Here is a 21729-nt window from a genome sequence, read left to right on the forward strand (position 1 = left end):
CAAAATTGCCGCAATTGCCGAAATTAAGCAAATTTATTTTCATAATTCCAGTTTGTGTAATTAAACGATCAATGGAAACGCAGCTTGTGACTTTTCTGACTACTCAGAAATACTTCACGTAAAATAAATGCCAATTTCGCAAAAGTCTGGTTTATTTTACGATGATTCCCTAAAATCACGTCTTTGTTTTACTGGATTCAGTCTCACAGGCTCAAAGAGATAAAGACTCAGAATTTTATTTGTGTTTAGAAACCACGCAAAATGGATTTTGTAATCAAACTGGTTATCAGACGGATAAGTTGGTTACAAGGACGTCAGCAGGGATAATCAGCAGAATATATGCTAATGTTTGACATTTCTTTCTGTTCTTTCATTGTGTACAAATGTTCAGAATTGTTTTATTGAGGTTTAGGACCAGATTTAAAAATACTTTATTTACACCTAAGGGAAGTTAAATGTTGTAAGACATTTCATGTATCGTCAAAGAGTCACTTTGGGAGCCATGATGAAGGATCTCTAATAGACGTCAGTCTCGCAACGAGTGTTTAGAGGAATCTGACTGAAGACTGTCATGACTAACAGCTCAATTTCTGGACAGAAGAGAAAATATTTTACAGAAACATGTCCTGGGTGACACTATCAGCATTTGCTTTTGCCTTTCCTCTTTAAATCTCTGCCTGGCTGTTTGATTATGAAGCTGGGCGGATCGATGTCAGAGAAATTATATTTGCCCATTACAGTCTATGAGAGACATGGTTTGAATTTCTTTAAGCCTCTTTTTCAGTTCCTCTGGGGTTTGGGAGTAATACAGCCCTTGTGTTATTTCAACTTTTAAGACACTAAACAGTGTTTTTACTTTTTTTTTTTTTTTTACATTTGTAAAAAAGTAAAGAGAAAGAAAAAGAGCAAAACTCCTTCCAGCTGCACAGAATCCAAAACCAGAGGGAATAAATTATGACATAAATGAAGGATAATAATGTTTGAGGAAAAACTTTATTTAAGAGGAAATCCTCTTCTTTGTTGAGAGGGTTGTTATTGCAGAGGCTAGAGGAAGCTAAATAGGTTCCAAAAAGTGAATAATTGTGTTTTAAAAAGCCAACGACCTTCATCATGATTTTATTTTATGACAGACATTCCTGTCCAAACAACATAGGGTATTAAAACAGAGTTTTAAAAACTGTTTTAGTCAGTATAAAGCAGGTTTTTGTTTCTTCAGCACTTTTTATACATTAAAATAATGTATAAAGTATTTCATACTTTAAAATAAAGTATGAAATAAATTAAACTTTGTAGCTGGGTGTATTTTTAGGCTTTGGTTTTAGTATGAAATGTAAAAAAGTGAAAACATCTCTGGTTGATATTTGTATGTAAGCAGCACTTCAAATATTGCTGAGTTAGTTAACATTTTTGGTTTTTATGAAGTGAAACTGCACAATTACAAATAAGACGTCTTACAATTTAATGTCCTATGATGTTAAAATAGGCAGATATATTTTGACGGTTAAAAAATTCAAAAGCTTTTCAGGGAAAAAATAATTGGATCCGTGTTGGTCCTTATTTAAACGAGTCCTTACCAACCATATTATAAACTCTTAAATAAATTATAATACTAATGCTTAAGAAATGAAGCTGAAACCAGAATTATTCACACACCCGCCAATAAAGTAGCCGTTTCATTTGACTGGTAAACATTTTGCAGCGGTCCAACCAGGGTCCTGACCTGAGTTTGTGTTTGCTGCTAACGGTTAGCGTGACAAAAATAAATGGTAAAAATATCAGAGGAAAAACATATAAAGCTGGTCAGTAGTTGCTTTAATGCCAATAAAAATATTTTTGATGATTTATAATTGTATGTTTAGACCAAAAGTAGCAAGGAATATGAATCATGTTTTGTCTTATCAGGGATGAAATAATAAAGTAATTGTAAATGTGTGTCATGTGATGAACAGGTCTCTCTCCTGCTGGGTGCTCAGTACTTACATTAAAGCAGACTCACTTCCTTCAAGACTGACAAGGCAACATTTATCCCAGAATGGAAAGACAACGCTTAGATTCTCGTCACGAATTTCAGCCCGTAAATGATTCGACCTGCTCCCCCTTTGCTGTGTTTCAGCTCATTTTCCAATGCCTTTCTGTGTGGAGAAGATTTTCAGACACAGATTCTGGTTACCATGTCAACGATAAGGATGGTTTTAACTCCGTTTCCTCTCAGACGAAGTGGATACAAACGAAACTGGTTACTTTCACATTAGATAGGTAAGTAACAGTATTCTTCCATTCTGTGTAAAAATGTTGCCTTTAACGTTTTGCTCTCACATTTGCTGTTACTGAACATTTCTGTGTAAACATAAAAAAATCAAGACATTTCAAAGAGCGTAATCAATGTTATCTCTTATGTGAATCTACACAAAGACAGTAAAAACATATTTAAAAAACAACAACCAAACATTGGCAGCACTGTACTTACCCCAATGTTCTTTCTTCCACCCACCATTCAAACACAGGAACATGAAAAGTAAACTGATGACACTATTTTTCATTCCAAGTATCTGCCTTGGTTACTGTACAGGATGTAGCATTTAATCAAACAAAACAGGACCTACCGTCTAAGGTGAGCATCGTGTAGCTCAGTACTTCACGGGAAGTGCTACTCATGATATTTGTTAAGCTGGCTAACATTTTGGTACAAAAGCCTTCACAACTTCTCAATCATCTTTGCACCAGAAGTTCGGGTAACATTGGAAATAATGACAGAAAGAACTGAGAATGCTACATGTGGCTAACCGTTAGCTCATGCTAATGAAGCTAGGGCTAGATTCAGGGAAGTCTTGATTATATTATTTCATCTCTGTCACTCTTCAGATGGGAATGGGTAAATCTACTGTGAAAACAGATACTCTAAAGAGGATTTTTAAATCAGAATACAGGTGAGACAGCGAAGACTGAACATGAGTAGCTGCTGGAGTCACACAGATGGGCAGCTACGTAGAAACGGTTTGTGTCGCTTTCAATCAAAACTCAGTATAATCTTAACGTGTTTGAATCTTGTAACAAAGTTGCTCTGGTGACTCAACCAGAGATGCTACCACCGTTAGCCAGCCGGTGACCAGAAGGTGACCCGACTCGCTTTGAACCCAAACCAAGTAGATTTTCCAAAAACAGAGCTGGTAAGTACCAAAGAGTCCTCACTCGGTGGAAAGTATTGACTTATTTGACCTTAATGAGAAAATATAATGACATTCTACCTTGTAATTTTGAGCTGATAGTATTTATACAGAAATAAGTAAAATACAATTTATAAGTAATTATAATTTTATAAAATCAACATATTAATATACCAGATTAAAGAGTGGTAAAAACCCTCTTCTTGTTCTACACTTCGCTTCGTTCAGAGGGTCTGGGCTATGGTGGGCTCTCTGCTTCCGAGAAATTAATGCTTCTTGGAGGCGTGGACTGCGCTGCAGCTTCAATTTTACCCAATCGCTAACGTTTGTTTGTGACGTATGTAATCGATCAGATCAACGCTGTACAGCTTACCGGAAATTGCCTGCGGTAAACAGTTTCCACGGCGAAGAGGGAAGAGCCGAGCTGAACGAGGAGGCTCTTAATGTTAACTAAATATTTGGAAACTCAAATAAGTATACTAAATAAATACTAAATATCTGGCGGTCCTCTGTAGCTGAACTTCGAGTTTTCCCAAATGATGGAAGTAAAAACTCAAGCTCTGTAAAGCTTATGAAATCAGGACTTTGAGCTGATCAAATGTTGAACTTGGTTTGCTCCACGCTGGATAATCTATGACAACAGAAACTCCAGAACATGCAGCCTGTCTCTGGCGGCTCCGTGTTCTGGACCTTTCCGCTGCCCGGGCGTGGAAAGGTCAGGACGTCGTCGCGCCGCTGCCTCTGAAACTCCTGTGTGACTGACCCTCATCGCCGCAGCGCGGTGAGCTCCAGATAACGCGCCTGATGGGGAGACGGATGAAAGAGCGTTGTCATGGAGACAGGGCCGAGATGCTCGCAGAGTAAATGAATCAAATCGAGAACGGGCTCCAAAGCCGATGTGCTGGAAATGTCTTTACGGCGTGCACCTCGGTAATCTGTTGCGGCACCACGCCCTGCAGCAGAGAACAACTCCGCTGCACCCGTAGGGAACGGAGATGAGCTGACAGGAGTTTCACTACGGATTCAATAACTCAAAGTCAGCAGGAATATATTACTGTGTTGAAAGTTCTTACAAATCCTAATCGCCTCAACTCAAGATGAAAGTGAATCCCTCCTGGATCGTCTTTCTTGTTCTCGTCAACGTACTGACAGGAAGTCATCCGTCTGGCTTACCTTAATGGCTGCACAGCTCGCCGGTGCTTTACCTCATTCAACCATCAGCCTGAAAAGGTTCTCTCACCGTGACTGCATCGCATTTAAAAAGCTCACTTACATTGCATCAGTATGGCCATCAGGGCGTTCTTAAAGATCTCCTTGGCTCGCTCCATCTCCTCCTCGTGGAGAGCCTTCTCGCTCATCAGCCGGCGAACGTGGCTGTTCGCCGACTGGATCATGGAGTAGAAGTGGTTGGCGGTCCGCCGGTTGACCTCGCCGCGGTCGATCCAGGTGAAGAGCACCGCCGTGGCCTCGCTGAACTTGTTGTCTTCTGTGGAAACAGCGAAGAACAGTTCAACCAGATCTAGAAGGTTGACCACTGTGGGGTTTGGATTGATTTTTTACTTTTTTTGCTCCCCTTTGTTATTCCAGTGCCTCCTGATGTTTTTAATGAATCCCTCTTTGGAGACATTTTTATTGGTTGTGTTTCCATTATAAATGTGTGCAGTGTTTTGCTGATATTTTGCTAATTTTGAAGCAACACAATTTCACAATTGTGGAGTTCCTGTTACGATCAAAGTCGCACGTGGAGAAGTCCGCTCACGCGAGAAAATATAAAAAAAAACATCATCCTTCGAGCCAGATTAGAATTGTCCAGTCACATTCAGGATGCATTACTACCCCATTACCATTACTACTATTCTCATTCTTAACTACTTTGTTAAATTGTGCCTCATCTCTTAACAATGAAATGTTGAGTATTTCCTTAAAGCTCCACTTCATCGGAGGTTTAACTCTCATCCTGGCTAAACAAACCCAACCTCAGGAAGCGATTGATAAAATCCCTCTCTGCATCCCCTCACTGCTTGCTGCTCTATGAACCGCCGCCTCTCACCAAAAGTCATTTTGGTGATTTTTCAACTTCCTAACCCACAATCAGCCTCAGCTGCAGAGAGCCGAGTCTCCGCACGCCTCCGTCTCCGGCTTTCTTCCTCCCCATTTGAATAATAATTGAAGGATGCCACAGAGCGGCTGAAGACCGCAGAACAGAGTGAATTAGACGGCGCTTAATGAGCTCAATACCCAGTGCAACACAACCTGTAAGAAGACACTTTCCAGTGGCTCTGATAAAGGCCCATTCATTCCCAGCAGCAGATTACAGTCACATTACAGCGCGCAACAATGAGACGCAGCTGAACGGAGGACGAGCGACGGGAGAATGGAAATTTATTTCCCCTGCTGTCTGACGGGAAGAATGAATTGAAAAGGGTTATTCAGAGAGAAAACATGCTTGTTTATTTAGGTATTACAGGACGGGAGGAGTGGAGAAAAAAAACTGCACACAGGCTCAGATTACGGAGAAGCAAATATTAACAGATCAAAGCAGCGGGCTGCTGCTTCTCAGGAGATATAGGAAAGAAACCTGGAGCAGAAAACAAGGGAAATCTTACCCTTAATTTTACTGTTATGATTGGTAGTATTTCTGTTTTGTATGTCGTTCGTAGTTTGATTTATTGCTTCTGAATTACAACGTTCAATTTTAGGATAAAAACCTTTCTTTTCTTTTTTTTTTTTCCAACAGTAGCCATGTGTCAGCTTCATTAACAGTGTTTTTCAAAGTGGTGGTGGGAAAAACGAAAAACTACCAAAATAAAGAAAAATTAATAAAAAATCTTTATATAATTTTTAATTTTAATATATTTTTTTATAAATTCAAATCATTATAAAATATAAGTCAAGATAACTTATTGAAATGTTATTCACCGTGCTCATGTTTCTTATTGGTTGTCAAATTTATCAGGCTGCTTAGCCTCTCAAGCTAGCAAAGCTAGCAAGCGCAAAACTTTTTATTAGAATTTTTATCATAGAATCTAATCTGTTTTACAATGATTATTATATAATATAAGTTAAAATAACTTATAGAAATGTTATTCGCCATGCTCATCTGATTGGCTGCAAAATGTGTCAAACTCCTCAGCTCCTCAAACTAGCACAGCTAGCAAGCGCAAAATGGAAACATTTTCGTCAAGAAAAAGCCTGAAGGAACGTTCCAGAAGCCTCGCTGTGGAAAACACTGGTAAACAGAAAAACATGGCCAACTAATATCAAAAGTATTTATGCTAAACAAATGTAATAATGTTTTAACATAGAAAAAATGTGAGGACAAACATTCTACAAGTGAATGTTTCTCTGCATATTTTGTAGCATTGTCTGTGGGCTAGCCAGAAGCTAATGCTGTTTGAGGGGGCATGGCAGGGAAAAGCGTACTGGCTGGTGTTTATTCCTTCAGTGAGTGTTAAGGCTGGTCATTTGGGAACACCAACAACACACACAGGCTCCAATGACCAGCCTACACAAAATAACAACGTTGACTACAATAAATTGCTGAGTTTTCTGGTTGACACATCATTTAAAACCATGTAATGGTTCTTCATAGCTGCAGCTCTCTACAGGGAGTCCTTGGGGCAGAATCGTCCCCGTTGTCTGCCAGCTCGCCACTCAGTACCTCATCCATAGAAAACACTCTCCAATGTATTTGCTCTGTCGCTTTAACAAAAGGATAATGTAGAGAGAACAACATGGCTAAATATAGCAGGGATGGGAAAAAGGAACAAGCAGACTGCAGAGTTCTCCTTCTGTAGCATCGCTGCTGGAATGGATGAGCATCAACCGGTCTGGACCAGTACGCTTTGGCACGTGTTCGACGGTATTTTCCTGTTTTTGTTTTGTTGTTGATGTATAGACGTATTCAGTACACAGAGGAGATTCTAAAGTGTTTTCAGATTCTCCATTATTTTATATCTATTTAGACACATTGGGTTGATATGAAAATGTGTAAAAGTGTGAATTACTGTTTGTCTAGTAATTATTGCAGTGCTGTAAATTCAAAATGCTATGGGCCGTCAGTGCTGACAAAACTCTTTGTCACAGAAAAGCCAAAGACAAACTCCGCCTTCAGGAAGTCGTCACAACATGGCTGGTCTATTAACCCTCTAACAACGTTTCTACTAGGGTTGCACTGAGAAGTAGCTCCTGTAATGAGCTCTGCTGATGTGCTGTGATGAGGCGTTTGCTAATTGCTGCTGGCTAGTCTGAAGGAGCTGAGTGCGGGAGGGGTGCTGTGTCACGTGGAAGCTCAGAAGTACGGAAACTGCAGCTCGGAGGAGGAGCTTCGTCCTGGAAGGCGGGGCTTGGTCCACCCAGGCATTTTCCACAGCTGAATGGTTGCCATGGCCAATTAAAGGGTTTCTCAAACATGCATTAAGGAATAAAAGCAACACTCCAGGAATGTTTTTGACGAGGGAATAATGTTATAAAGCTAAAAAAGTCTACTTTACATGACACTGCACTTTGATACTGTAGAAAATTAGCGCTTTAACCTAAAACTATTTCTGCATTTGAAGTCTGGGGTGTGAACTCCAGACGTTTTCATACACTTCCTAGCATTACTGCTAATGTGTGCTAGGGTATGGGAAAATATGGTAGATGCAGAGAGGCTTTCTACAGTAGAGTCAGTAAATTATCCTGCTATAGTTACATTTATTATTGCGTCAAACAACAACACAGGGTGGTACATAAAGCTGGGTTCACCACATGTTTAAGGAGAAACTAATGATCACTGTATAATAAATAATTAGTGGATTGATTTTCAATGAGATTGAATTAAACTAAATGACCTAACTGGTTCCAGCCCAGCCCGTTTTCCAGGAACCCAGAGAGGAGACGATGTCTCCTCCCTGCAGATACGCAGCCGCTCTCGTTCCGGGGAAAGATAGACTTCCGCCCCGGCCGAGCGGAGGATACATAACGGAGGAGGAGCGGTGACCTTCACACTCCCCCACAAACAATCGCTCATCCTCGGCTTCTCACTCCGCTCCTCATTCAGCTCACTCCCACGCTGTTTCTTCTGCAGCCTCCCGTCGTGCAGAGGAAACAGGTGAAACATTTACAAGCAGGATGGAGGGGAAAGAGGAAACAAGAGAAGCGACCCCTTCATCTATTCGTACTCACAATCCAGACCGACACAGTGGTCATTTTGTCCCACATCCATCTAGTTTTGCTTTCTTCAACATCAAGGTTTTGACTTTTTTCATATACTTGCAAGATAAGCTTGACTTTACACAAAAAATCTGTCATTTCCAGTTAAAAAGCTTTTTTTTCCCTAAACAAAATACGGGTAAAATTGGTTTACAAACTTTTCTTTAAGGAATCGATTTATTCTTTAACACCTCAATCCTCGTTTGACAGGTACAGGCCTTCCTGATTTTGAGATGAATTTATTCAAAGTGAAACCAGATGTGAGGAAAAAAAGCAGGGAAAAGGCCCTATACCACACTCTGAAAATTGGAAACACATTTTGGCACCGGCTTGTTCCGCGATTTGTCGACCCGACAGATGAGAGCACAAACTCCGCTCTCATCTGTTCGTGATGAATATTGAGGACTCAAATGTCAAGAACGGCGCACAAAGTGCAGAGGAAGGAAAAAAACCTGGAAGAGTCTGGAAAATGGTGAACCTATGAAATAAACAACGTTTGGGAACCCTGTAATCAGGCTGATGAGTTCAGATTTTCATTCTTCCACATCAAAAAACACATGTATACAAATCAAATCCAGTTGCCTTCCATTGACTTGATGGTAATCTGTCATTTTTGTGCAATTCACATGATTTAACAAGCAGATTAACCTGATTCGCCTTTACACAAACACACTCGTTTGTACCGGTTTCCACAAACGGGGCAAAGATTGATAATTGTTCAGCCTCTTAAAAGATTCATCTGCCTTTGGCATTACACCCAGCAGGTGGTCTGAACAGCAGGTTACACAACACAAACATGTAAACCTGTGCATCATCTTTAAGGAGCTTTACGTGATTCTGAACTAAAATGTCGCTGTATCCAGAACGCCTCCAGATTTTACTCCTGCTGAAGCAAATCACCAGTGACGACATTTCCTTCACTCACGCGCTCCCTGGAAATAAAACGAGCTGCCTCGGCCTTTAGCACCAAGCAGGACGACGTTTAGCTGTGAATCTACCGTCACTGGTCCCATACCTCTTAGCGTGACCAACCTTTCAGTTTCTCCGCCAGCAGCGCCGCCTCGTGTTCAGAGTAGTGCACGATGGGGGGAGGAGATGGCGGACGCAGGCGGTCTTCGTGAATTTTTCGCCGGTGCCTTTCCTCCCTGGCCAGCAGGCGCTGCTTGCACTCCCACTCGTACAAATCGTCCCTGGCCTGAGCGAAGTCCACGTGGATCCTCCCGGAGTCCTTCTTGTCTGTGCTGGAGCCGATGCGCATCCGATATCCTGAACGAGAAACGGCGAAGCGCGGTTAACTCTCATGATAGGTTGAGTCCTCCGTACGGCAGGCTCTTGGGATCCGATATGATCTGCCTAAGTTTTCTGCCACAAAAACAGAAGTTAAACGACTCTGGAGACACATTTGATAGACTGACTACGTTCGTAACCCAGTTAGAGATATTGCCGATGATCAACAGAGTCAGAAGTAATATTACAGTGGATGTTCCGGAGTCAGGCGACATCAAAATATCACAAATAGCTATAAGTAAGTACAACCTGGGTTTATTTAGTCCCATTAGCAAAATCAAAAATATAAAATATAAGCTTTTTGCTCACCTGACAGATAAATAGCCTTGTCAATCATGAACTCCTCGCTGAAACGGATGTGGCAGAAGTTCTTCTTGCTCTTGCGGATGGCGATGATCTCCCCACACTGGTCGAACACCTCCCTGATGATGTCCTCCGTGGCGTTCTCAGGCAGGCCTCCCACAAACACCGTCTTACAGCCGGGGGGCCGCTCCCGCGTCGACGGAGGGGGCAGATCTGAGGTCACCAGCACAGACGTCATTACGCCGCAGTCTAATCGTTTTCTAAACTGGGACAAATCTGCAACTTATGAGACGATATTTAGGCTTTACTTGATACGTCTATCGATATTCTGGTAGTTATTGCTACATCAGGTTAATCTGGTTTGATCTCCTTTTTAAGAAACGACTGTCCTCCAGAGAACGGGCTGACGGGTTCTTACTGGGGTTCTGAGGGAACAGAGTGCAGCTCTTGCAGTGGATAATCTCCTTGATGACAGGCACGTCGGGGGGAATGGGTGGAGGCGGGACCAGGCTGATGCCTCCCATCATGGGGTTGATTGGTGCAATAAGGCCCAGTCCGGGGTCGAATCTCGGGATGCACAGAGACTCTGTAGGACAGACAGCAGAACAACAACAACAAACAACACAGACTGTTTGAGATCAGCAAGACGAAACAGTTTTACACCATTAAATTAATCGAAGGCAATATTTCATCGGATATGATTTTTTAAGATTTACCTAGAGTTTGCACAAGATTGCAACACATTACGAGCGTCAAAAATGCGTCTTCAAGTTTGACTCGTGTTCACTTTGAATGCAGACGATTGACATTTTGCTCTACACCTAATGCTTTCCACCTTCATGTTGGAATGGCCTAATCAAAGCTCAGGCCTAAACATGTTTGGAAGAATATAATTTAATGGTCTTCTCGTATTAATCCAGTGATGTCCAGGGGCCAAAAACTGGCAAACTTAAACTACTGGCATTTTTCATTTAAACTCAGTAAATGAAAGTTGAGCTGAGGATGATTTTTGTTTTGTTTAGTTTTCTTTTACATTCTCAACAATAAACCAAATTTTAATCTGTATATCATTCAAGAAGGGCTTCAGACTGTTGCCTTATTAAAAGAAAAACAATTTCCAAATTTTTATGGTCATCTATTGGTCCGGTGGAAAAAAAATTTCTTTTACCACTCCAGACGGCCAGGGGCCGAACAAAATCATCTAAAAGGCCACAAATGGCCCCCAGACCACACTTTGGACACCCCTGCTTTAAGATATAATTGGCAGGTTGAAGCTTTATCAAGCCAGAGACCTCAGAGGATCTCAATGCAGAACTGAGGTCGTCATGATAATTTAAAGGATTATTATCACAATTACAAGGCCTCCTGAAAGTGGTGTCTTGTTTTCCTCATGCTGGCTTTTGCTAAAGCTTCTTCTTTTTTTTTTAAACTAAAAAACTGTTTAAAGTACAGCTCCAAATAGTACATTAATAAACTGCTCTCCAACTTATCAGAAACATAAAAAGATCCCGGCCTCAAAAGTGGGTCAGACAACAAAGGAAGGAAAACCAAAGATAAGAAAGCATCGCTATAATCTTGGAGGTAGCAGATAGGAAAAAGAGAAAGCTGCAGATTGGATCTGTGGTAAAAAGAAAAAAAAGAAACAGAAATTAAAAAAAATGAAAATACATCATCTGAAATAGGCCTGCGGGAAAGATGGAGGAGAAGGAGGGAAGAACAGGGTGTCTTTTCTCCAGGACAAAGAAAGTGAAGAAGAATGGGGAAGATAAACAATGAGAAAACAGAGGCGACAGCAGCAATGCCTCTCCTGTCTGGAGTGGTGGGTGGGGTGGGGGGTTGGAGGAGGGCGGTGCAGCGCCGCACGCCTCCCCCCACCTCCCCCCACCCGTCTCCCACACTGCAACAACAAGGGAGCGGGAGGAACAGAACGTCAGCAGAAAATCCTCCTGCACGGCGGCCCCACAGAGTCGCAGCTCTGCCGCGAATACAGTGATTCAAATCGCATGAGAGGGGGGCTGTCACAGGAGGACGTGATAAACGCCTCCCGAATCGTAATTTAATAGAAATAAATGTTTCTTTTGTTTCTCTGTGCGGAGAACTGATAAAATGCAGCCCTGATTCACAGTGAAAGCCTTTTCTTTTTTTTTTTTACTGCTGCTGCTGGTCTGAACAGTCAGGACACGAGAGAAAACAGAGACTGCGGCTCTTTAAATGTCCTGTTGACTTAACGAGGAGGGGAATTTAGCATTTATGCTAATTTGATAAAAATCAAGATGAAATACTGTTTAATTTTTGCAAACTGGCTCAAGGTCGGTCAGATTGGATGGAGAACATCAATTTTAAAGGGGCAACGTTATGTAAAAGCAATGTTTTTTTAGCTTTACATCATGTTGTAATGTTATTTCCCCATCAAAAACAAACTGGGTGTTGATTTGATTCTTCCATGCATGTTTGAGATATCTTTTAATCTCCATGGCAACCATTGAACTGTGCAAAACACTTTGTGGGATCTAGCTCCGCCTTTGAGACGAAGTTCAAAGTGTGGTACTAGGTATCGGCAGAGATTTCTGCTAACCATCTTGGTGTATTTATTTTTGTATAAAATATTAGTCATTTACTACAGTACGATTCATCTTTCCATCTGGAACCTTAAAGCATCTGGAGGAAGTTAGTCAGCTACAGGTAGTAAGATGATTTTAAAAATACTAAATACTGCAGTGATTTACTTTTTGTTACATCGTACCTCTGTTCAGATAAGATTGAAGCCACATTATGTCAGTGTAAATATTTATCTATGCAACAGCAGCTTAAAGCTTTAGATGAGCTGCTATAATGTATTTGTGAAGGGAATTATTTAAGCTAACCCTCCAGCAACGCTCAGGAGAAACATGGCAATTGTCGGGGATGTAGAGGGTTGTCCCGTCAGACTGTCAGTTCTCGAAACCACACACACACACACAAAAAAGACTAGCCACACCTGACAGTCTGGTAGACTCGGCTCGACTGGGGACCAAATATTGAAACATTTGTTCTCTTTTCAGCTGTCAAACGATCCAAACCCTCTGAAAAGCCTTTGGTCAAACCTGTGGTTTGGAAGAAGACAGCGGTTGCATGATTTCTCTTTTGACTTTGACAAAAGACCACGAGCCATTTCACCATCGTGTTTGTTTTGGTTGTATTTACCCAGAATGCCCAGCGCTATTGTTCGCTTCCTGCTTTTGGAGCGGTCTCCTCTCCGCTTGGCATTAACATTACACATTTGCGCCAGAGTTCACTTCAACAGATCCGAGAAATTAGCTTTTAGGCGAACCAGAGTTTGAGTGTTTGGTCCGGATCAGAGTTCGATTGCGCGTTCACACCTCCCCAAAAGAACCGGACTTTCTAGACAAACGAACTAGAGTTTAATTAAAGAGAACCAAACATGTTTAGCACCTTTTTCACGACCACAGGATGTCTCTCTCTACATGGTTGTTAGCCACCCCTCACTTGGGTTTGTTGGCAGCTGGAACCAGGCAGCATAGAACCAACAAGAGGCTCGTGCCATTTTGGTTTGGTTGGTGGAAACACTTTGTTTCACCAGCACTCCAAACAGGCACTGTATACTGGCCCTCTGGCATTGTCATTCACACTTATGTGCTGTGCTGTTGTTCTGAGCTACAATCATGCTCTTTTAAACATTTACGCAATTATTTATTTGTTTTTCTAGTGAATTATCTTGCCACTTTTAAAACCGTATTTTTCTTAGAGAGGCTTGTTTTCTGAGCAGCTACTCTAACAGATGTGTTAGGAATAACCGCAGTAATTCCTAACACATCTGCATTTTTCTCTTTAACATTCAAGCAAACTCAATGCTACAGGCACTCGATGCTTTCGTGTTTGGAAAATAATATTGGAGCCGCATAATATCGGAGATCTTCAGGCTTATCAAAAAAAGAAATAAAAACATGCGGCGAGATAATCGGGCATAAATCTGAGCCGCTGCTGCCTAAGAGATTCTTCAGGTCCTATGAAAACTCATTAAAGTGCCTTCTGCTGTAACCCCCTGACAGGTAAATTGCACATCTCAGTGTCACGCATTCACTGTAATCACAAGGGGGTCGCTTCTCGCTCCCGGCTCTTTCTCTCGGAGCCAAAAATCAAGCCGAGCCAGGTTCGTTTGTCTGGCTCCGAGCTCTGGCTCTGCCTCTGCCAGGGACGCAAACACAGGAAGAGATAGAGAAAGGCAAAATAAAAACACACACACACACACACACACACACACACACAGAGGCAGGCACAGCCAAAATCAGGGGCAAATAAACGCAAAAAACACACACACAAAAAACACGATTTGAAGGGAGAAAAATAAGTGTTTAAGCCCGGTAAATGTGATTATTTTAAAAACAGCTTAAAGCGGAACCGCCAAAAGACGTGAGCCGCGGCGGCAGCCTGGCGGCGAGACATCTGGCTGCGATTAGCGCGCCGCAGAGAGACGTGGATGTGAGGTTTGAAGTTATCCTGAGTCTAATCTTTAATTGAAACAAACATCCGAACGTGACCTGGACACGTCTCCAGCCCTATTAATCATGTGAGAAACAGTAGACGCTCCTGTACGATTCCACCCAAATCTGCAATTTGTACGGCTAATTTTCAGAACAATTTTCTGCATGCTCCCTGAGCGCCTGTATTCATCAATCATAATAACAATATCCAGAACCAGATTCCGGCAGAGTCGTCATTTGTTAGCTTAAGACTAGAGAGACGGTCTACTTTTTCCACCTCCGATACCGATATCTGTGGTTTGATATCAGCCAATACCGATCCGATACAAACGGTGCTGAATTGACTCAAAATGTTTATTTTTTTCAAATACAGACATAAATGTACTTAATTACAAATGCATCTGATAACTCTGCACCACCACAGCACACTTGAATGCACCAATGGCTTCACAGGATTGGTAGAATGCTAAATGTGCTAATGGGGGAGAAACAACTTACCGTTGCATTAAAACTGTTTATACTCTGCCATCGGTGGCTATGCTAACTAGCATTAGCATTCATGGCAGGCTCTGTTATGGAAGAACTAGATGTAGCATAGCAAAGAGCAAGGGGGAGGGTGTGAGCAGTGCGTATACTAGGGTGATTGACAGCACTAAGACTCTCCTCTTGGCTCTGATTGGTTGTTTCTAGCCGGGAGTGATGGATTTCTGCAAATGGCAGTAGAACCACAGAGAAGTGATGGAGGAGCTTGATTTTTTTTCATGTTACCATGGCTCATATTACACTATCATGACATAGTGAAAGTTTTAACAAATATGTAAAATAAAGAAAAGGTTTTCAAACAGTTACGTACAGGACTAAGAGAGATGAGCAAAAACTCCAGCTTACAGTCAAGTACAGAAATAAACATACTTTTCAGAATCCTCACATTTGTGCTTATCGTTGTTCATTTTGACCCTAGAGCGTCACTCTGTTTTACTGTAAATTAGATATTTATCCAGATTTAAGTGCCAGCCCAAACTAAGAACACTTGTATCTCATGGTATTCATTTCAGTCGGGCAAAAGCTGTGGACACCTTCACCACCGCTGTGTAAACATGAGACCGTCTCTCTCAGAGATAAGTGTCAACACATGTTTTTGTGATTCGCAGCTAAAGCTCCACATAATGCATCAGATTCACTTCATGTCACGCTTGTCTCATTTTCCCTAAACGTTCCCACATGTGGCGGAGGAGGACGTCTGTTTCCAGAGGTGAAGGTAGCGGCGCATCACGCCATCACTATGATGACATCACGCATTTTACTTTACCACAGAACTTATCCGGGTCCACATGCTGAAACATTCTGGCAACAAACACACAGTTATACAGAAATTAAAAGAAACTTGTGTGTAGAATAAATATTGTGTTGCTGGATTTCAGTCATATTTTAAAGCACTAGAGTGATCCAGGATAGGTAAATCCCTCTGGTTTTTGTAACGTTTTCACACTTTCAGTTTTAGGATTACAGAACATTTGGGCGTCACAGAAGGACAGAAACTGAAGGACTGAATAACTCCAGATGCACATATCTCTGTTTTTTTGTTTCTTTGTCCTGAGGCCGGCATTCCCGAGAAAAGTGTCACAGCTGGATATCTGGAAGCGGATCTTGAAAAGATGGAAAGTAGCGTTGCAACAGAGGAGAAAAGCCGGACATTTTTTTTTGGAGCGAGTTCTGCTCAGTGAAGCTTATTAGAGGGACAGCAATGCTTGGAAACATCTGGTACTGCAGATAAATTCACACACATGCAAAATCTCTCACTTCAGAGAGTTCCACCACTTCTTTGCATGTCTGGTGTGCAATTTAAAATCAATCGAAAAGAAAAGAAGTGCTGCTTTTTTAAAAATAATAAAATTAAAACTTTTTTTTGCATAATTACTTTACAAATTCTTATGTTGTTTTTTTTTTCTTTTTGTACCAGTCATCTTTAATTGCAGTTTTTCAGACAAAAAGGTCTTGAAATCGGGAGTCAAAGCCTGGGTGACTGTGTTGAGGACAAACAGACTTTAACTGGACCATTTTAATTTGTTTTAGTCTTTTAGAGATTCTGAAGTGTTTCCCTCCAAATATCCCTGAATCAGTTCCATCCATCTTCTCATGAACTCTGACCAGCTTTTTCTGTTCCTGCTAACGAAACACATTCCCACAGCATGATGCTGCCACCACCACGTTTCACAGTGCTGGTTGTATGTTCAGGGCGATGTGTCTCGTTAGCTTCATAGATATCAAATATGACTAAAAAGAAATTTGACTTAATTTAACGTCTTGAAATTGGGTCTCTGTCCCTTTAAGAAGTTCCTGCTCTTTTTGTAACTCCTCCTTCAGGAAGTCACCACAACATGGCTCCTCTATTAATCCTTTAATAACGTTTTTAACCAATGTTTCACTGAGAAGTAATTTCTATAATGAGCTCAGCAGATGCACAGTTCCAGGTGTTTGCTAATTGCTGCTGGCTAGTCTGAAGGAGCTGAGTGGTGGATTCACTGGGAAGAGCTGCTCTGTGAACTGGAAGTTTGGAAACTGCAGCTCTAAGGAGGAGCTAAACCTCGAAGGCGGGGCTAAGTCCACCCAGGCGTTTTGGCAATCCTGAATGGTTGCCATGGAGATAAAAGGATTTCTCAGACATGCATGAACAATTCAAGGCAACACTTCAGGTATAAGTGACATAATTATAACATGACATAAAGCTGAACAAAGTCCATTCTACATAATGCTGCCCAACTAAGCATAAACATCTCCGCACTTTTCACATTTTCATTTTTAAGAACATAATATTTCTTCGATCTTCTATTTATTCACCCCTTTTTTTTATTTTTTATTTTTTACTTTGAGTGTAAATCTTGACAACAAGCCCATGCTAGTACCGCGCCGCTCTTTCTGGGTGTTGTTGTAGGATTTACATTTTTAATTAAATGTGTTCAGATTTAAAGTGTTTGCTTTTATTGTCTCTGCGCAGGCAGGGAAAAGAACCATCCAACAGGAGAAAAAGACATCTTCACACGTAGCCAAAGATAAAGATGTAATCCTCGACACAATGACAAGAAAGACTTCACGTAGCGAGAAGGCAGTACCTGAAACCAGCTGCTGCCCGCTGATGCCCACAGGCATGATGCCCAGGTTGTTCATGGCTGTGGCCCAGGCTCCATGATCAGCAACGGGGATGCTCAGGGGGTTCTGCTCAGCTCCGAGGTTACCTGGACCATCAGCTCCTGGAACAAATTTGTCAGAAACGGACAATCTTTCATCCCAAAAATCACCAACCTTGATTTGCTCAAAGTCTTGTCAGGCAGTTTCAGCTTTTCATTATTTACCACTGGCCATAGCAGGTCGTCCTTTGTCGTCGTCGTCTGAAGTCCTGTCATCAGATTGCCTGTAAGACAGACGGAGCCATGGATCAGTGGACGTGTCGGCTAGTTTGGTCTGATCCGCCTTCACGGTTTACCTGGGCGAGACAGAAAACAAGGAAAAATAAGGACAAAGTCATCGAGAAAAAAAAAAAAAACTCAGCAGGAATCTACATTAGTGGATTTTTTTAGACACAGTTACAATTGAAGCTGTGTTTCAAGCAATAAAAGCCACACACACACACACACACACACACACACACACACACACACACACACCCAAGTCCTGATCCATGCACACTGACAACTGCCAAACATCGGTTTTTAATCTTTTCGTCCTTAAACGTTACCGGCACTCACTGGTGTGCACACGCAAACAAACGCAGGCCCGGGCCGTTTTATGTGGGCCGTTTGTGGGCTGGCACCGCTGCAGTCACCCGCCTGAGAGCGCTGCGCCGGGCGAACCGCACATGGCCGATGGAAAACATGAAACAACCTCATTAGCTGAGCCAGAAGGGCAACGCTGACAGAGGCCATGCAGGATGCATGCTAGCTGAGCTGGAACGGTTAATCAGATTAACAACTTATTCAAACAATCATCAAACAATCGATTAATCATTTACCAAATGATTAATCGATTAAGAACTTACTAAATAATCAATCAGTTAATATTTTACTAAGTAGTTAATCAACTAACTGTTTAATAATTTGTTAATCCATTATGATTAATAGATTGATTGTTTACTGAGTTATTAATCATTTAGTAATGAGTCAGTAATTAAGTATCATTAATCAAATACAATTAGCTTATCGATTAATCGTTTACCAAGCGATTAAGGCCTATTTGTGGCTTCAGAAAAGGTCATTTCCTCCAAGAACAACACACTTAGCTGGAAGTAAGTCACAACTGTACACATATATGTTGCATTTAAGATAAAAATAAACCCTTTGTCTGAGAATATGTTCTACCCAGAACTCTTCGAGAGCCATAGTTTTAGCTTTACCTAGTTCAAATTCTGTAAAATACATCAATTAAGCAGAATTTGATGTACAATTACTAATCACTTAATTAAAAAAAAACAAAACAAAACAACAGATTAGTCCTACGTTGGATTGCTTGTGATTAATCACATTTATCAGTTTCACTAGCCACACCCAGGCTGGCTGAAACTGGAGAACCAAGAAATCGCTTCGCCATACAGAATCTAACTGACAACATGAAGTAGGCCATATCAGCTTGGAGAGGGTAATAAAGCCATTTCTAAGGTTTTGGGACTCCAGTAAACTACAGTAAAAATAGAGAAAACCTCAGTAGAACCTTCCAAGAAGTGGTCGACCTACCAAAGATACCTCAAGACTCATCAACGACTCATCCAGAAGCTCACAAAACAACCAAGAGGGACATCTAGAGCTCTGCAGACCTCGTTTGCCTCAGTTGAGGTCTGTGTTCATGACTCCACAATAAGAAAGAATGTCTGGACGTCAGTGGAGGCCATTGGAGAGTTTCAAAGTGGAAACCAAACGAATTGTAAAGGTCTGTGTCACATTTGGCAAAAAAAGTTGATGATCCCCAAAACTTCAAACCAAGAACATCATACATGTCCAGGACCTGGACGCCTTGTCGTAGTTGATGGAGAAATGAGAGTTGGCAGAACTCGAGGGCTGAAGCATGGTAACCCTAACACCACGCTGGGCAGTGTTAATCAGCGCTTTTAATTAGGAGAACAGCGAAACTTTGACGTGTCTCAGTGCAGCAATGAAGCGGCGGGTGTTTGGTATGCGGCGCACGTCTCCCTGCCTTCCTCTCCCTCTCCCTAACCTCCGTCTCTCTCTGTCAATGTCTGTCAGACCACACTGTGCAGCAATCTTCATTTTTCACTTCTGACACCGGGAAACCAGCCGGGCCTCACGCCACATCCCCTTTTAATTGAGACACAATCGTATCGACGAGTTTTTATTAACAACTACACGCCGTGACGTGTAGTTCAGGGACACTCGCAGCCGGACTCGCACGGAGACCGTCCTTGACGTAGACCTCACTCTTGATTATGAATCTGATTACCGAGAGGAAAAAATATGGAACGGAACCAAACTGTCTGCTGCAGCTGTAGGCGGAGAGCTCCCTGCTTATCAGTAGTGAAGAGTCAGCCAATCAAATACTGACTCTTCACTATGGAGTGATATGATGATACTCCGCTGTTACGGATGAGAACTTACTGACGATGTGCCGGTCCGATGAATCGTAGTATTGTCTGCAGGGTGTATTCTGCGCACTGCAGCAGTGTACTCTGTAAACAGAGTATTACAGTTTGAAAATGTGATAACTGGCCTGTCCGTCAAATTTAGATGGAACCAACAGGAAGTGAAAGCACAGCAGGGTTTTTTTTTTCACAATATGACACAAAATGTAGCTGCGATTTATAATGGAGTATTAGGGCCTCTGCAGTCTGAAATAAAAAGATCAATTTCTGCCAAAAGAAAATGTCTCAAATTTTCAAGAAAACAGTTGGACATTTCTGAGCGTCAAAAGTCCCACATTTTTGTCTGAGAAATTTTGGGCACAACTTTTGTGAAGAAAGTTTTTTTGACTCAGAAATTTCAACGTTTATTTTTATTTTTTTCATGGACAAGGAGTGATGAGGAGAATGTCAGTACTGTTGTCAGGACAGAAGAAGTGCCTGTATGAGCCACAACAATGGAAATATAACCTGCCTTCTGATCTGCCTACGCAGAACTGAGGGAACGTTGTGTTGCCAACCGAGGCTGGTAGTTTGTCATTTAGTGTCATTTTCATGATCATGTGAGATGGAATGACTGAGGATTTTTGGTGTTGATCAAATGCATCTACTTTCTTCTTTGAATTTAAGCTTTGACAGACTTTATTATAATTTTAATAAATCATTTACTTTTAAGGGTTCATGATTTTGTAAAAGAAAAACCTCCATAAAGGCCCAAAGTAGCCGTAATGATGGGTCATTTTTTTATTTATAGCAGCAATGGACGTTTTTACAATCTTGCTCAAATATGTATTCTTGACATTCATGTCATCACCATAACACACATTAAAAAATACAACTACTATCTCACTAGTGTTACCATTATAGGTATATAACTAGTATTATTAACTATAATAATCTTGCCAGGAAAAAACAATTCTGAATGTTTAAAAAGGGATTTCTCTTAGGAAATGTCTCGCTTTACTGGAGCCAAAATGCAAATGTCAGCCACTTTCACATCAAGACGACGTTTAGCGTGATAAAAAAATAAATAAATAAATAAAAGGGCACAAAGTGGGGAAAAAAATCAAGCAAGGTCCCACACAACAAAACTCACTGTGACATGTTGACTGGCTGATCGGGGAAGAAAGATGAGATTCAATTTGATTTTCCATTAGCTGAGAGAGAAAACTCCAACTAGAGGAGGCAGGGCTTATGCAAGCCTGACAAACAGCAGAGCTGCTAACATCGCTCCCTCTCCTCACTGTGAGTTACACATCAATTTGACAAACACATCTGCACACACAAACACACACACACAAACACACACACCTAATCCAGGTAAGGATCGCATGTTTAATGGGCTGCAGCAGGCACTTACTTAAAATCTACACAGACTCAAACACCTGGAGCGACGTTCTGTCTGCGGGAACTGCTTCTTTATCCTGCTGCTTACTTGTTCATATCAGCCCGTCCTGTCAAATCTGCCTGATTTTCTCCCCGGGGGAATAGGTGTGTGTGTGTGTGTGTGTGTGTGTTTGAGGATGTAATGCACCATAGCAGAGTTGACGACTGCCTTGTGTACTAATAGGAGTGTAGAAACGAACACTGTAGTTGTTAAAGACGTTAAATAAATCACCTCAAAAACAACTGCCTTTTTGGGGGCTAGCTGGTGTTTTCTCACCAGATAGTTTGGTAGACT

The 21729-nt window shown here is 41.5% G+C and overlaps 1 protein-coding gene across 3 annotated transcripts in view; it reads right to left on the bottom strand.

The window, feature by feature from the left end:
• Nucleotides 1–21729, bottom strand: part of enox1 (ecto-NOX disulfide-thiol exchanger 1) — an 87318-nt gene that overhangs the window by 15489 nt on the left and 50100 nt on the right. Inside the window, exons 2-7 of one of the 3 annotated variants that reach the window (XM_016664387.1) lie at nt 17779–17837; nt 17539–17676; nt 10366–10533; nt 9954–10160; nt 9390–9623; nt 4438–4650 (exon numbers count right to left, since the gene is read on the bottom strand). In XM_016664387.1, coding sequence (XP_016519873.1) covers nt 4438–4650; nt 9390–9623; nt 9954–10160; nt 10366–10533; nt 17539–17676; nt 17779–17788 — 970 coding nt within the window. In that variant the 5' untranslated portion in view covers nt 17789–17837. Of the gene's footprint in view, nt 1–4437; nt 4651–9389; nt 9624–9953; nt 10161–10365; nt 10534–17538; nt 17677–17778; nt 17910–21729 lie in introns of all 3 variants that reach the window. The other 2 variants (XM_007578523.2, XM_007578522.2) reach the window with 2 other exon arrangements.

Source organism: Poecilia formosa, unplaced genomic scaffold (genome assembly GCF_000485575.1).
Source record: "Poecilia formosa unplaced genomic scaffold, Poecilia_formosa-5.1.2 Scaffold482, whole genome shotgun sequence".
NCBI classification, from domain to species: Eukaryota; Metazoa; Chordata; class Actinopteri; order Cyprinodontiformes; family Poeciliidae; genus Poecilia; species Poecilia formosa.